This window comes from Gigantopelta aegis, chromosome 4 (assembly GCF_016097555.1).
Source record: "Gigantopelta aegis isolate Gae_Host chromosome 4, Gae_host_genome, whole genome shotgun sequence".
NCBI lineage: Eukaryota > Metazoa > Mollusca > Gastropoda > Neomphalida > Peltospiridae > Gigantopelta > Gigantopelta aegis.
In genome coordinates, this window is record NC_054702.1 from 42,666,431 (window position 1) to 42,681,437 (window position 15,007).

The following is a 15,007-nucleotide window of genomic DNA, read 5'->3' on the forward strand; positions in this document are numbered from 1 at the left end:
TTTACATGGATTACAGCTAATATTAGGAGTAGAATATCTTCACCGTCTTTGCCCACATGTGAAGATTAGCTCCAGCACTGAGGGATGGGGTGGTGAGAGCAGCTGACACACACCACCGTCTCGTACACTTAAAGCTACTCCCCCCCCCCCCCCCCCCCCCCCCCAGCAAACATGTCGGAAACTATATAAATAAGAAAACAAGAAATCAGAGATTACATATTTAGCACATACACCATCCACTGCTGAGGATTTACTGGAGGAATAATTCAGGTTACATCCGGAAGGATCCTATTGTTTTGGGTCATTTTAACCAAGATTTTCCTTAATTAAATACATAATATAGCAGCCAATTTTGCAGTGATGCAATTTTTAAAATGAATAATAGATTAAGTTGGATAATGCACTTGGAAGGGTAAATTCATTAAACAAATTTTTTAACTCTTTTCTACAAGGCTCGTGAATTATTTTTCACGAATCTACACCCATTACCTCCTGCATTATGATTTTTATTTGTATTCTCTTGTAACCTGCTTTTCTTTTGGGTATTTAAAGTTCATTACACAATTCAAACTATTTAAAAAACCATGTTAGTTTGAGTAAGTTGTTATTTAGTTGATATTTGAACATTACTGTCATTTCCATCGAATATTCAAATATAATTTTCAGACCAATTACCATACCAAACATCAATAAATAAAGCAGAATAACGGGTACCGCAATTAACTAGGTACAGGTTTCAACAAAATGCTGTCATTATATGAAGGAACAAAATATTTACAATCATTAATATACAAGAAACAGTTTCAAATATATATATTTATATTAATTTCTTTTTAATATATACATACATGTACATGTATAAACAAACATTATAATTATAAAAGATATTTTTTTTCCCATGATATATACAACCTACTGAATCATAAGATTATGATTAAACATTATTTACAACTACAAATCTCAAGTAAACTGACGGAAGAATATCCACATGTGTCATGATCGAAACTTGTCAAAAAACCCCACCCCATAAAGCAAGACACTACATCCAGAAGTGCAATGATATGTGTGGGTGGTGATATATATGATACGGTGAACAACTATATACATATGATATTTAACCTGTCATATCCTGCAATAAGTCCACTCTTTTCTTGAAAGATGTGACTCAAGTTAAATTAACGATTTATTACCAGCCTCGGCACTGTCATGATTAAGCCATCAGACACAAGTCTGGTAGGTACTGGGTTCGCTGCCCGGTACCGGCTCCCACCCAGAGCTAGTATTGACAACTTAGTGGGTAGGTGTAAGACCACTATACACCCTCTTCTCTCTCACTAACAACTAACCCACTGTTCTGGACAGACAGCCCAGATAGCTGAGGTGTGTGTCCAGGACAGCGTGCTTGGATAAAAGCACGAAAATAAGTTAAAGAAAGAAATAATTATTTATTATTATTACTGGTACCATAGTGGCACCTGACTGGTGAGTCAAATAATTCAGTCCTCTTCTTTTTTTTTTTTTTTTTCTTTTTAGAGGGGAGGTGGTGTCAGAATTGAACCACAGGTAATTAGTAATTGCACTTTTCATTGGAAACTTATCCTAATTTGCATGATATTAAATGTTATATACATTACTGGGTTGAGTAATGAAAATTCACACATTTGTTTTCAGTACATTTCATAAAAGAACACATCATGGCAATTTATAGATATAGACACCAAATGTGAGGACTTTCTGCAATTCAATGTGCTAACTGTGTTTTCATTTCTTGTATTATAAATGTATAATGTTCGTCCATTTTACATCTTCTTTACACAAACTCATTAAAACATAATTATACAAATGTATATCATTTCTATCATGAAACAGCTGTCCCCATATCAATGCATCACAGAAAGAAAGAAATGTTTTATTTAACGATGCACTCAACACATTTTATTTACGGTTATATGGCGTCAGACATATGGTTAAGGACCACACAGATTTTGAGAGGAAACCCGCTGTCGCCACTACATGGGCTACTCTTTCCGATTAGCAGCAAGGGATCTTTTATTTGCGCTTCCCACAGGCAGGATAGCACAAACCATGGCCTTTGTTGAACCAGTTATGGATCACTGGTCGGTGCAAGTGGTTTACACCTACCCATTGAGCCTTGCGGAGCACTCACTCAGGGTTTGGAGTCGGTATCTGGATTAACAATGCATCACAGTGTAGATCTTCTATCATGATATACTGTATCAGTCATATTGTGACAGCTCTATAACTACACAACTGACTAACTTTGAAACCACGAGTCAACAACACTATACGTTTAAAGAGTCACCTGAGTAATTGTTGACCCCACTTACGGTACCAGACACACGGTACCAGACACACGGTGTGCATAACACATTTTCTTGAAAATACTGAGAATACATATATTTCATCTTCAAGTCTTTATCAATTGATTAATTTCTATAAAATGAATGAAATCAGGTTTGGGTTGTTTCTTGACCCTGATTTATAACACAACAATTTCCGGTGTTGCACCCTATTAAATGACACTTTTAATAATTTTAGGTACATTAGTCCTTCTTTCTTTCTGTGGGTTTCTAATTAAATAACTAATTGTCCAAGTGATTTTTATTTTAGTCTTCCAAATATCATCCTTATATTATCCCAGCAAGGATTTTATCCTATTTTTAAAGGAATGATTGGGCAAGGTTTTTGGACTGGTATACATATTCAACAATATTTAATGCATATTACTGCTTAAAATCAACAAGTATATTGGTATATTTAATTAACAAAATGGTAAACATGTAACGGCCATTATATATAATGTGCGCAGCTGTTTTGTTCCATCCCATTGAATCCGTAATATTGAATCTGTAATACTTAACGCGTCACATCAGGTATTAATCTTAGAACTGAAGTAACGAATGTACCAGTACCCGGTATGTTGTTTTTTTGTAGAATGATGAAATAGGCATGCAATGTTCTGTAATCCCACTGATCCTTTCAATTCTCTCCTTTGAATTCCATCTCATTTCTTCCCGATCTGGCAATTCCTATCTTTTGATTTCTTTCGCTGTCCACCACCACATCCCAGTCCTTGTCTCTCCAACTGCAACATGAGCTTGTCTCTTGTGACTATCTGTGCCATATACCTGCCATTTCACATCAGCTTTTTGGAGAGTGTTCAGTAATATTTATGGCATTGTTAAGAGGCACTTGCAACCACCTACTATATATTCCCTACTACTGGCGGTCATTAGTTACAGTGACATGGGTCAGACCAGCTTTATTAGCAGTTTTACAAGTCAGGCTGATCAAAACGAAGCACCCTGCATATGTGGTTGTGACTGCTTTTTATGAGTGCATGGACAAAACATGATACATTGTTGGACAGTTATTTCAAATTTGTTTTGTAGCCAGTTTGACAATCGTGGTTTATTTTATATTGGGAAAATAATATATTCTTATTGCTGGCTTACTGGGATAAATATTATTATAGAACATTGCGACACATGCCTATTTCACCATTTGGCAAAAATCAACAAATCGCCATGTTCATGCAGTTCAAAGACTAATATGTGTTAAGTATTACGTAACAACCTGCTCACCACATTACCATTTACCGTTTTATTAATTTAATATACCAATATACTTGTTGATTTTAAGCAATAATGTGCATTAAATATGGTTGAATATGCAAATCAGTCCAAAAGCTTTGCTTTAAACCAGTCTGCTTTTAAACAAAGTAAAATAAATGTAATAATACACATTACTCCAACAAATCATCATCACTATCGTCATGGTAACTTCTGACTCTAGTAGCTTCATGGGTATTGTCTAAACATGTCACATCATTGTCAATGTCATTCTCATTTAAGAAATCTTCCACTTCTGGGTCTTCATCTTCTGCTTGAGATAGCTGAAATTGTAAGAAATTGAGTGTCATCAGATTTATTCATCAGTGTGGATTTTTTTTTAAATGGCGGGATTTAGCTCAGTCGTTTGAGTGCTCGCTTAATGTGCTTGCGTTGCAGGATCGAACCACCTCGATGGATCCATTCAGCTGACTTTTTTTCCCCGTTCCAACCAGTGCACCACAACTGGATAAAGGCTGTGGTATGTGCTTTCCTGTCTGTGGGGAAGTGCATATAAAAGATCCCTTGCATTAGGAAAAATATAGCAGGTTTTTTCTGATGACTACGAGTCAAAATTACCAAATGCCGATGATTAATTTGTTTGTTTGTTTTCAAAAAATAATTTTAGAATTTGCTTAGAAGATAAATAAAATAAAAGAAGTGTTAAGGAGTTGTTGGTATTATTATAAACATTTATAATCTTAGACATACTACACGTACATAAAATCAGCTATTTACAAACTTTTAAGTAAAAGAAATGTAATTCAAATACATGATTCTATTCTTGTAAATTATATTTAAATTACCATCTATAATTTTAACCATTAAGAATTACCAGCTATCAAACATTATTACCAGAGGTAGATCTAGTAAGGTTTTAGGAGTTGAGAAGTGGAAGGACATAATTAATATTTGGGTGGGATGGAATTGGACTCTCATTATTAATGTATTCAAAAGGGATACAGGTTCAACCTTCTGACTACCATAGGTGTATGGGCTCCATCCCTTTTTTTTTGGGGGGGGGGGGGGGGGGGGGGGGGTAGGGGGCAGGGTTTTTTCCCCCCTAAATTAAATGAAAATGCCCAAATCTTGATGACAACATTTATTAATATTAGCATTACTGGCAAACAACTATATAGGGGTGCAAATTAATCACTATGAATTTTTACATGGATTACAACTAATTTTGCAGGTAGAATGATGGAAATACATGTTAAAAAGGTCTTAGGTTAGCAAATTTTGCATAAATATCTTTTTCGTATTTGCCCGAATTTAAGGATTTGCTTCAGCCCCCGTCTTGTATGCTATTATGCAGACGATACATCTCGCAAGCCAACAGAGTGTATACCACATGCAGTGCATTAACTCATTCAAATTTCCCGCCGGTTTGCACATGTGACTGACTGGAAATTATAAAACAACAGGCTGTTTTACTTTTTGTTTTTCTGTATGAAATACCTTGGAATTTTGAGTTGAAAAGTATTGGCACTTCATAACAATGGCAGAACATTTTATGGAATTGATAGCTGACTGTGACAGTTAATTTGATAATAAATTTGGTTATTTTTCTATCAACAAAAATCACAAAATATTAGGATATGAATCGTAGTTTGTTTCCACAAAAGGTTGTGGTCAGTAAAGCACAGTGAGTGCCTGGGAACACTGGGAATAATGGCTATAAATACAGGACATGTGGCCAAAAATGCACTTAATAAGTAAATGTGATTTTCGCGATTTTGTGCCTAATTTTTAAACAGCATTAATTAATCTAACATTTCATCAAAATGAAAATAAAACCCATAAAAATAATACTTACCCTTTCAAATATTAGCATTAATGTATTTATTTAAAAAATGCTAAAGTATAAATATATGAGTAAAGGCTCAACTTGTACACCCTCAAGGTATTTTTTTTGGTCAAAAATTAATCCAGTAGTCAGAAGGTGGTCAAACATTAAGTGCAATAGCTTCATTTCTAACAATTAAGAAAAACTATATAGTGAACCCTGTCCTAGCAGCCACCAGTAATCAGCAATAACCTGTACCTAGCTGTCATATACTATACAGTGAACCCTGTTCTAGCAACCACCAGTAATCAGCAATAACCTGTACCTAGCTGTCATATACTATACAGTGAACCCTGTTCTATCAACCACCAGTAATCAGCAATAACCTGTACCTAGCTGTCATATACTATACAGTGAACCCTGTTCTATCAACCACCAGTAATCAGCAGTGACCTAGCTGCCATATACTATACAGTGAACCCTGTTCTATCAACCACCAGTAATCAGCAATAACCTGTACCTAGCTGTCATATACTATACAGTGAACCCTGTTCTATCAACCACCAGTAATCAGCAGTGACCTAGCTGCCATATACTATACAGTGAACCCTGTTCTATCAACCACCAGTAATCAGCAGTGACCTAGCTGCCATATACTATACAGTGAACCCTGTTCTATCAACCACCAGTAATCATCAGTGACCTAGCTGTCATATACTATACAGTGAACCCTGTTCTATCAACCACCAGTAATTAGCAATAACCTGTACCTAGCTGTCATAAACTATACAGTGAACCCTGTACTAGCAGCCACCAGTAATCAGCAATAACCTGTACCTAGCTGTCATATACTATACAGTGAACCCTGTACTAGCAGCCACCAGTAATCAGCAATAACCTGTACCTAGCTGTCATATACTATACAGTGAACCCTGTTCTATCAACCACCAGTAATCAGCAGTGACCTAGCTGTCATATACTATACAGTGAACCCTGTTCTATCAACCACCAGTAATCAGCAATAACCTGTACCTAGTACCTAGCTGTCATAAACTATACAGTGAACCCTGTACTAGCAGCGACCAGTAATCAGCAGTGACCTAGCTGCCATATACTATACAGTGAACCCTGTTCTATCAACCACCAGTAATCAGCAGTGACCTAGCTGTCATAAACTATACAGTGAACCCTGTCCTAGCAGCCACCAGTAATCAGCAATAACCTGTACCTAGCTGTCATAAATTATACAGTGAACCGTGTCCTAGCAGCCACCAGTAATCAGCAATAACCTGTACCTAGCTGTCATATACTATATACAGTGAACCATGTTCTATCAACCACCAGTAATCAGCAGTGACCTAGCTGTCATATACTATACAGTGAACCCTGTTCTATCAACCACCAGTAATCAGCAATAACCTGTACCTAGCTGTCATAAACTATACAGTGAACCCTGTACTAGCAGCCATCAGTAATCAGCAGTGACCTAAGCTGCCATATACTATACAGTGAACCCTGTCCTAGCAGCCACCAGTAATCAGCAGTGACCTAAGCTGTCATATACTATACAGTGAACCCTGTTCTATCAACCACCAGTAATCAGCAGTGACCTAAGCTGTCATATACTATACAGTGAACCCTGTACTAGCAGCCACCAGTAATCAGCAATAACCTGTACCTAGCTGTCATAAACTATACAGTGAACCCTGTCCTAGCAGCCACCAGTAATCAGCAATAACCTGTACCTAGCTGTCATAAACTATATACAGTGAACCATGTTCTATCAACCACCAGTAATCAGCAGTGACCTAGCTGTCATATACTATACAGTGAACCCTGTTCTATCAACCACCAGTAATCAGCAATAACCTGTACCTAGCTGTCATAAACTATACAGTGAACCCTGTACTAGCAGCCATCAGTAATCAGCAGTGACCTAAGCTGCCATATACTATACAGTGAACCCTGTCCTAGCAGCCACCAGTAATCAGCAGTGACCTAAGCTGTCATATACTATACAGTGAATCCTGTCCTAGCAGCCACCAGTAATCAGCAATAACCTGTACTTAGCTGTCATATACTATACAGTGAACCCTGTTCTATCAACCACCAGTAATCAGCAGTGACCTAGCTGCCATATACTATACAGTGAACCCTGTTCTATCAACCACCAGTAATCAGCAGTGACCTAGCTGCCATATACTATACAGTGAACCCTGTTCTATCAACCACCAGTAATCAGCAGTGACCTAAGCTGTCATATACTATACAGTGAACCCTGTACTAGCAGCCACCAGTAATCAGCAATAACCTGTACCTAGCTGTCATATACTATACAGTGAACCCTGTACTAGCAGCCACCAGTAATCAGCAATAACCTGTACCTAGCTGTCATATACTATACAGTGAACCCTGTTCTATCAACCACCAGTAATCAGCAATAACCTGTACCTAGCTGTCATAAAATATACAGTGAACCATGTACTAGCAGCCATCAATAATCAGCAGTGACCTAAGCTGCCATATACTATACAGTGAACCCTGTTCTGTCAACCACCAGTAATCAGCAGTGACCTAGCTGTCATAAACTATACAGTGAACCGTGTCCTAGCAGCCACCAGTAATCAGCAATAACCTGTACCTAGCTGTCATATACTATACAGTGAACCCTGTTCTATCAACCACCAGTAATCAGCAGTGACCTAGCTGTCATATACTATACAGTGAACCCTGTTCTATCAACCACCAGTAATCAGCAGTGACCTAGCTGCCATATACTATACAGTGAACCCTGTTCTATCAACCACCAGTAATCAGCAGTGACCTAAGCTGTCATATACTATACAGTGAACCCTGTACTAGCAGCCACCAGTAATCAGCAATAACCTGTACCTAGCTGTCATAAACTATACAGTGAACCCTGTACTAGCAGCCATCAGTAATCAGCAGTGACCTAAGCTGCAATACTCTATACAGTGAACCCTGTCCTAGCAGCCACCAGTAATCAGCAGTGACCTAATCTGCCATATACTATACAGTGAACCCTGTTCTATCAACCACCAGTAATCAGCAGTGACCTAGCTGCCATATACTATACAGTGAACCCTGTTCTATCAACCACCAGTAATCAGCAGTGACCTAAGCTGTCATATACTATACAGTGAACCCTGTACTAGCAGCCACCAGTAATCAGCAATAACCTGTACCTAGCTGTCATAAACTATACAGTGAACCCTGTCCTAGCAGCCACCAGTAATCAGCAGTGACCTAAGCTGCCACATACTATACAGTGAACCCTGTTCTATCAACCACCAGTAATCAGCAGTGACCTAGCTGTCATATACTATACAGTGAACCCTGTACTAGCAGCCACCAGTAATCAGCAGTGACTTAGCTGTCATATACTATACAGTGAACCCTGTCCTAGCAGCCACCAGTAATCAGCAGTGACCTAAGCTGCCATATACTATACAGTGAACCCTGTTCTATCAACCACCAGTAATCAGCAGTGACCTAGCTGTCATATACTATACAGTGAACCCTGTACGGGCAGCCACCAGTAATCAGCAGTGACCTAGCTGTCATATACTATACAGTGAACCCTGTCCTAGCAGCCACCAGTAATCAGCAGTGACCTAAGCTGCCATATACTATACAGTGAACCCTGTTCTATCAACCACCAGTAATCAGCAATAACCTGTACCTAGCTGTCATAAACTATACAGTGAACCCTGTACTAGCAGCCATCAGTAATCAGCAGTGACCTAAGCTGCCATACTCTATACAGTGAACCCTGTCCTAGCAGCCACCAGTAATCAGCAGTGACCTAAGCTGCCATATACTATACAGTGAACCCTGTCCTAGCAGCCACCAGTAATCAGCAGTGACCTAAGCTGCCATATACTATACAGTGAACCCTGTTCTATCAACCACCAGTAATCAGCAGTGACCTAGCTGTCATATACTATACAGTGAACCCTGTACTAGCAGCCACCAGTAATCAGCAGTGACCTAGCTGTCATATACTATACAGTGAACCCTGTCATAGCAGCCACCAGTAATCAGCAATAACCTGTACCTAGCTGTCATAAACTATACAGTGAACCCTGTCCAAGCAGCCACCAGTAATCAGTAGTGACCTAAGCTGCCATATACTATACAGTGAACCCTGTTCTATCAACCACCAGTAATCAGCAGTGACCTAGCTGTCATATACTATACAGTGAACCCTGTCATAGCAGCCACCAGTAATCAGCAATAACCTGTACGTAGCTACATGTATACAGTGAACCCTGTTCTATCAACCACCAGTAATCAGCAGTGACCTAAGCTGCCATATACTATACAGTGAACCCTGTACTAGCAGCCACCAGTAATCAGCAATAACCTGTACCTAGCTACATGTATACAGTGAACCCTGTCCTAGTAGCCACCAGTAATCAGCAGTGACCTGTACCTAGCTACATGTATACAGTGAACCCTGTTCTATCAACCACCAGTAATCAGCAGTGACCTAGCTGTCATATACTATACAGTGAACCCTGTTCTATCAACCACCAGTAATCAGCAATAACCTGTACCTAGCTGTCATAAACTATACAGTGAACCCTGTACTATCAGCCACCAGTAATCAGCAGTGACCTAAGCTGCCATATACTATACAGTGAACCATGTACTAGCAGCCACCAGTAATCAACAGTGACCTAGCCGCCATATACTATACAGTGAACCCTGTCCTAGTAATTATTTCCAATAACATAAAGAGCTATAGAATATCACCACTGAAGGATTAGATGATTTATATTTCTGAATATTAGTTTTTAACTAATAATGCAGTATGTTTGTTCTTTTTTTTCTATTATTTTGGAATTTAAAAAACAAAATTTGAATATCAAAATATATGATACATAACTGTTACTTACCACAGAGTATTTAAAATGCCTCTCTGTTTGCCTGTTGCATCTCAATACTCTCTTAACTTTGGAAGCAAAAGCAATTCTGAAAATGAAAATGATGCCCATGATTTAAAAAGTAAAAAAAAAAACCATCAGTGGGCCATTTTACCCAAGGCAATTTTCTAAAAAAAAAAGTGTTGGGTGACAAATTCTTAAATTTGAGCCCTGTTAATATGAAATATTTTAGTCTGTATAAAACGTTACAATGCCTACCTATCCAAAATAATTTGCCTCTAATTTTTTTTTTAATTGAGCCTACCTACCTACCCTAATTTTTCTGGTTATCAGAACCACACATATTATTCTGTTTGACCTAATTATGTACAAGCTGAAAAACACAAACAGCTGTTATAATTTGTATATCAATTTAACTTAATTTAAAATATACACAGATGAGCTGCAGTCAGAACTACTCAGACATCCCAAAAGACACAAATATGGGGGCAGTACATTATATTTAGAGATGAAGACCGGTGACCCCTGCCACCTCCCCATTTCCGGCACCCATAACTATTAAAGTTTGTTTTATTTAACAGCACCACTAAAGCACAATGATTTATTAATCATCGGCTACTGGATGTCAAACATTTGGTCATTTTTATATATATATATATATAATCTTAGAGAGGAAATCTGCTACATTTTTCATTAGTAGCAAAGTATTTTTTATATGCACCACCTCACAGACAGGATAGCACATACCACAGCCTTTGATATACCAGTTGTGGAGCACTGGCTGGAACAAGAAATAGCCCAACGGGTCCACTGATGGGGAACGATCCCAAACCCATTGCTCATCAACCGCCACGCCACCGACTATTAGAACGTAAATCAACAAACACAAAAATCTGAGGGTGGGTGGATGTTTGTGGAAGGTGTTATTCTTTCCTTTTTCTTTCTTTCTCTTCTTTTTAAAAAAATAAAAAAATAAAATACTGAGACCAAGTACTTTTAAATTTCCAAACAGCGCTCACTATCACTTTAAAAATAGCATTGTTTATAATCCACTGTTCCAATTTCGTAATTTATGTTTATTTTATTCAGCTATGTTGTTGCTGTATTGTTTTCAGATTCTTCTTTATAAATGTCTATAAGACTGTAGGCATCATATTTTATTACAACCATTCAGTTTTCGTCTGTAACAATAAACAAGTGACTAACTTTGACAGTTTTGTGATATCATCTCAAGTCTTATAAATATATTATTACATAATGAAAATATATCTGTAGTCATATTGGTCGAAAACCAGTCACAGGACCTGTAAATAGTCCCACCCGTCCGATCAAAAGTGATATTGCCCTCAGAGATTTAATCAATGAAAACAAAGATTAGACAAATTTATATCCAATTAATGAGCAGGTAATGTAATGCAACGTCAACTGCTAATTTATCCTGCAACCACTGTTTCTATTGGCCAGTTATGATGACCGATTAAAACAAATTCATTTGGTATACTAGCAGATTATGATTTACAAAAATTGCTCTTTTGACCTCTAGGTCGTTGTACAATTGTAGCTGAATTAAATAACTGAAATAATACCTTTCCCCATAATTTTTATGAATTGCAGACTATAAATAATAACTAGTAAATGATGTAGGATATCAGCTTTATCCTGTTAATGGCGAATTGCAATTAATTCTTACCGTCAATGGATAAAGTTGATATCCTACATCCTTAACTAGTTATTCTCTTTGTAAACAACCACAGGAGATTATATGTTGACAATTGGTCCTGGACTAAAAATTATCTCTTTTCTGCTGGACTATTAATAAATTACCAAGAAGCTAATTATGCTTAACGAGTCTTTATTTTGTTGAATCATATTTGTCTACCATGTAGGTAGGTCCACTGGGCTATTTCTCGTTCTAGCCAGTACACCACAACTAATATATCAAAGACTGTTATGTACTATCCTGTCTATGGGATGGTGCATATAAAAGATCCCTAAAATTGCTATTAATGGGTAAATGTAGCGGGTTGTCTCTTTAAGACTATATGCCAGAATTACCAAATGTTTGACATCCAATAACCAATGATTAATAAATCAATGTATTATAGTGGTGTCGTTAAACAAAACAAACTTATCTGTCTAAGATAAAGTGAATTTGGCTCCACATTTTAAAGATAATTCATCAAATTCCTAATGCTGTGTTTGGACCAATCTAATTAAAATTAGCTCCACTATTACATGTGGATCTAACAGCAGCCAGTTGGGAGTTCATGTCCACCAATCAAAACCTTACTTGCAGAATCATGCCAGTGATTTGAAAATAATTTGAAAATATTCCGAATTATTCTGAGGGTATACGATATGTTTTCATGTTAATTACGAATGCCTTATTTAGACCAGTAGAACTAATTTTAATCAGATTGCTAACAACACTGCGTAGTCTCCAATGTCCAGGTAACATTTAGTCTGTAAATAATAATTTAAATACTGACCAATCACACTTCGCCTTTTACGACGTTATTTGGGAGCATACAAATTCTAAAAATATCGGGCGGTCTATTTTAGTGGCCGCAGTACAGCGAACCATACCAATACGTACGGGATGGGTTATCAGTCTTCAATTTTACATTAATAATTATTTATTTTATAAAATAAAACATGTTTTAAGGCATTTGTAATTCATATGAAACATGTCGTATACCCTCAAGATAATTCGGAATGTTTTCAAATTATTTTTAAATCACTGGCATGATTCTGCAAGGAAGGTTTTGATTGGTGGACATGAGCTACAACTGGCCGCTGTTAGATCCACATGTAATAGTGGAGCTAATTTTAATTAGATTGTGTTTGGACCAGCTTAAACCTAGAAATGTAAAAAACATACCTTCTTTCCTGTTTATGGAAGTATACCAGACCAAAGCAAACAACAATGGCTGAGGCAAACACACCAACCACTGCTGCGATTGTCTTGCCTCGGTTCCCCCTAGACACAGAGGCTGGACCTGCCATGTTGTTCCCCCCACCTGATGGAACTGCAGGCTCAATGACACTGGAAACAAGAGAAAATAATACACAATGCTGGTATAACCACTGAAATGAGGATAAGCTACTTTTCTTTTCATGAATACATAACCAGACCTCTGCCTTTTTTCATTTTCCCCTGAAATTGTCTATTGTGTTCAAGCTATAGGAATCCAGTTTCAGATCACCTTTCTTCTACTTGGCTCTTTTGGTCTTAAAAGTATATGATAACAAAGTTACAGTGACTTATTTATATAAAACAAAACTTACATTAATTGGAGGTACATACTGCACAATACTGTATCATTCAAAATGATTTAAATGCACCACGATGGAGGAAAAATCCATGTCAACCATCTCATTTTTGAATCTTGGAACTCCTCCATGAGAAAACTATAAGATGGAGAGTTGTGACGGTAAATATATCACACTTCAATGGGTTTTGTACACTTGTATGACAAAAATACCTCCAGTAGCTAACTTTACAGACCTCCATTGTTCTAATTTCAAACCATTTCTTTTGTTGACAAAATGGAAACTGCCAAACTAGTTTTAAAGCCTGTTTATAAATTACAAAACTAAACTAAAACCAGTTTGTATATGATAAATTTGCTCTTATAGTTTATTTAATTTATTCACATCTATAGTCACATGAAATTTATAACTTACACTCCAGGTTCTACACATACAAATTCTGTATCCCAGTGAAACAGGAAGGAACAGTCACGTGATTTAAACATCAGTTCTGGTTCCAACTGAAATACATATCAACAGTAAGACACAGAGACAGTAAAGTAATTTATAAAATTTTGAAGTGAAAATGTGTGAGTAAAACTTAAAGGCATACTGTCACGGATTTAAGGATCTTATTTCTCCAAAAGTGGATAATAAATGAAAATTACATCAGTGTTTGGAAACCAAATCTAAATTTTTAAATTATGGATCATTGCCATAATTCAATTTTTTTTTTTTTACAAAATATCATTAATAAGTGGAATATGATGGTTACGTAGATTGTTGAATAAAGTACATTTATGAACAAATCAAATACATATGTTTCACGTAATACTTTGTTAGGCCATTTAATGGGTCAGTGGTCTGTGACAGTATGCCTTTAAAAACTTGTACACCCTCAATGTAGTTTTTGTCAAAAATATACCAGTAGTCATCAGTTGGGTTTTTTTAAAACTCGGGTCCAGTCCAAAATATAATGGAAAAATTAATGTCTAAAAGATGTAATTTATTAACAAAAACACAAAAATTATGGGAAATTTCAATATCTTAATTCCGTTAATACAGTTTTGACTGCACTGTATTCACTGGCATAGGAAGCGGGTGTGGGCACTTTTCATGATCCAGTGTCAGCAGCGATGGTTATATATATATATATATATATATATATATATATATATATATATATATGTGTGTGTGTGTGTCCCCCCCCCCCATTTTGGGACCTTCCTATGCCATTGTATTTCAGGGAAAATGGGAGCCACAACAATTAATTATGGATCAGGAAGGTTCTACAATAATGAATAATTGACAATTTTTATTAGAAAACATTAATTGTAACCCTAGGCCAAAAAGTCAACAGCAAGTGGAACCACCGCATGCCTGGATGACAGGCCACTCTCACTCATTTTCTTTCTCATTAAAAGTAA

At 36.9% G+C, this 15,007-nt stretch overlaps 1 protein-coding gene across 1 annotated transcript in view; it reads right to left on the bottom strand.

Moving 5' to 3' along the window:
* Positions 1-2,072: 2,072 nt before the first annotated feature.
* Positions 2,073-15,007, bottom strand: part of LOC121369845 (cation-independent mannose-6-phosphate receptor-like) — an 83,435-nt gene continuing 70,500 nt past the window's right edge. The window contains exons 40-43 of the mRNA XM_041494921.1: positions 14,016-14,101; positions 13,210-13,374; positions 10,341-10,416; positions 2,073-3,916 (exon numbers count right to left, since the gene is read on the bottom strand). Coding sequence (XP_041350855.1) covers positions 3,767-3,916; positions 10,341-10,416; positions 13,210-13,374; positions 14,016-14,101 — 477 coding nt within the window. The 3' untranslated portion in view covers positions 2,073-3,766. The remainder of the gene's footprint in view (positions 3,917-10,340; positions 10,417-13,209; positions 13,375-14,015; positions 14,102-15,007) is intronic.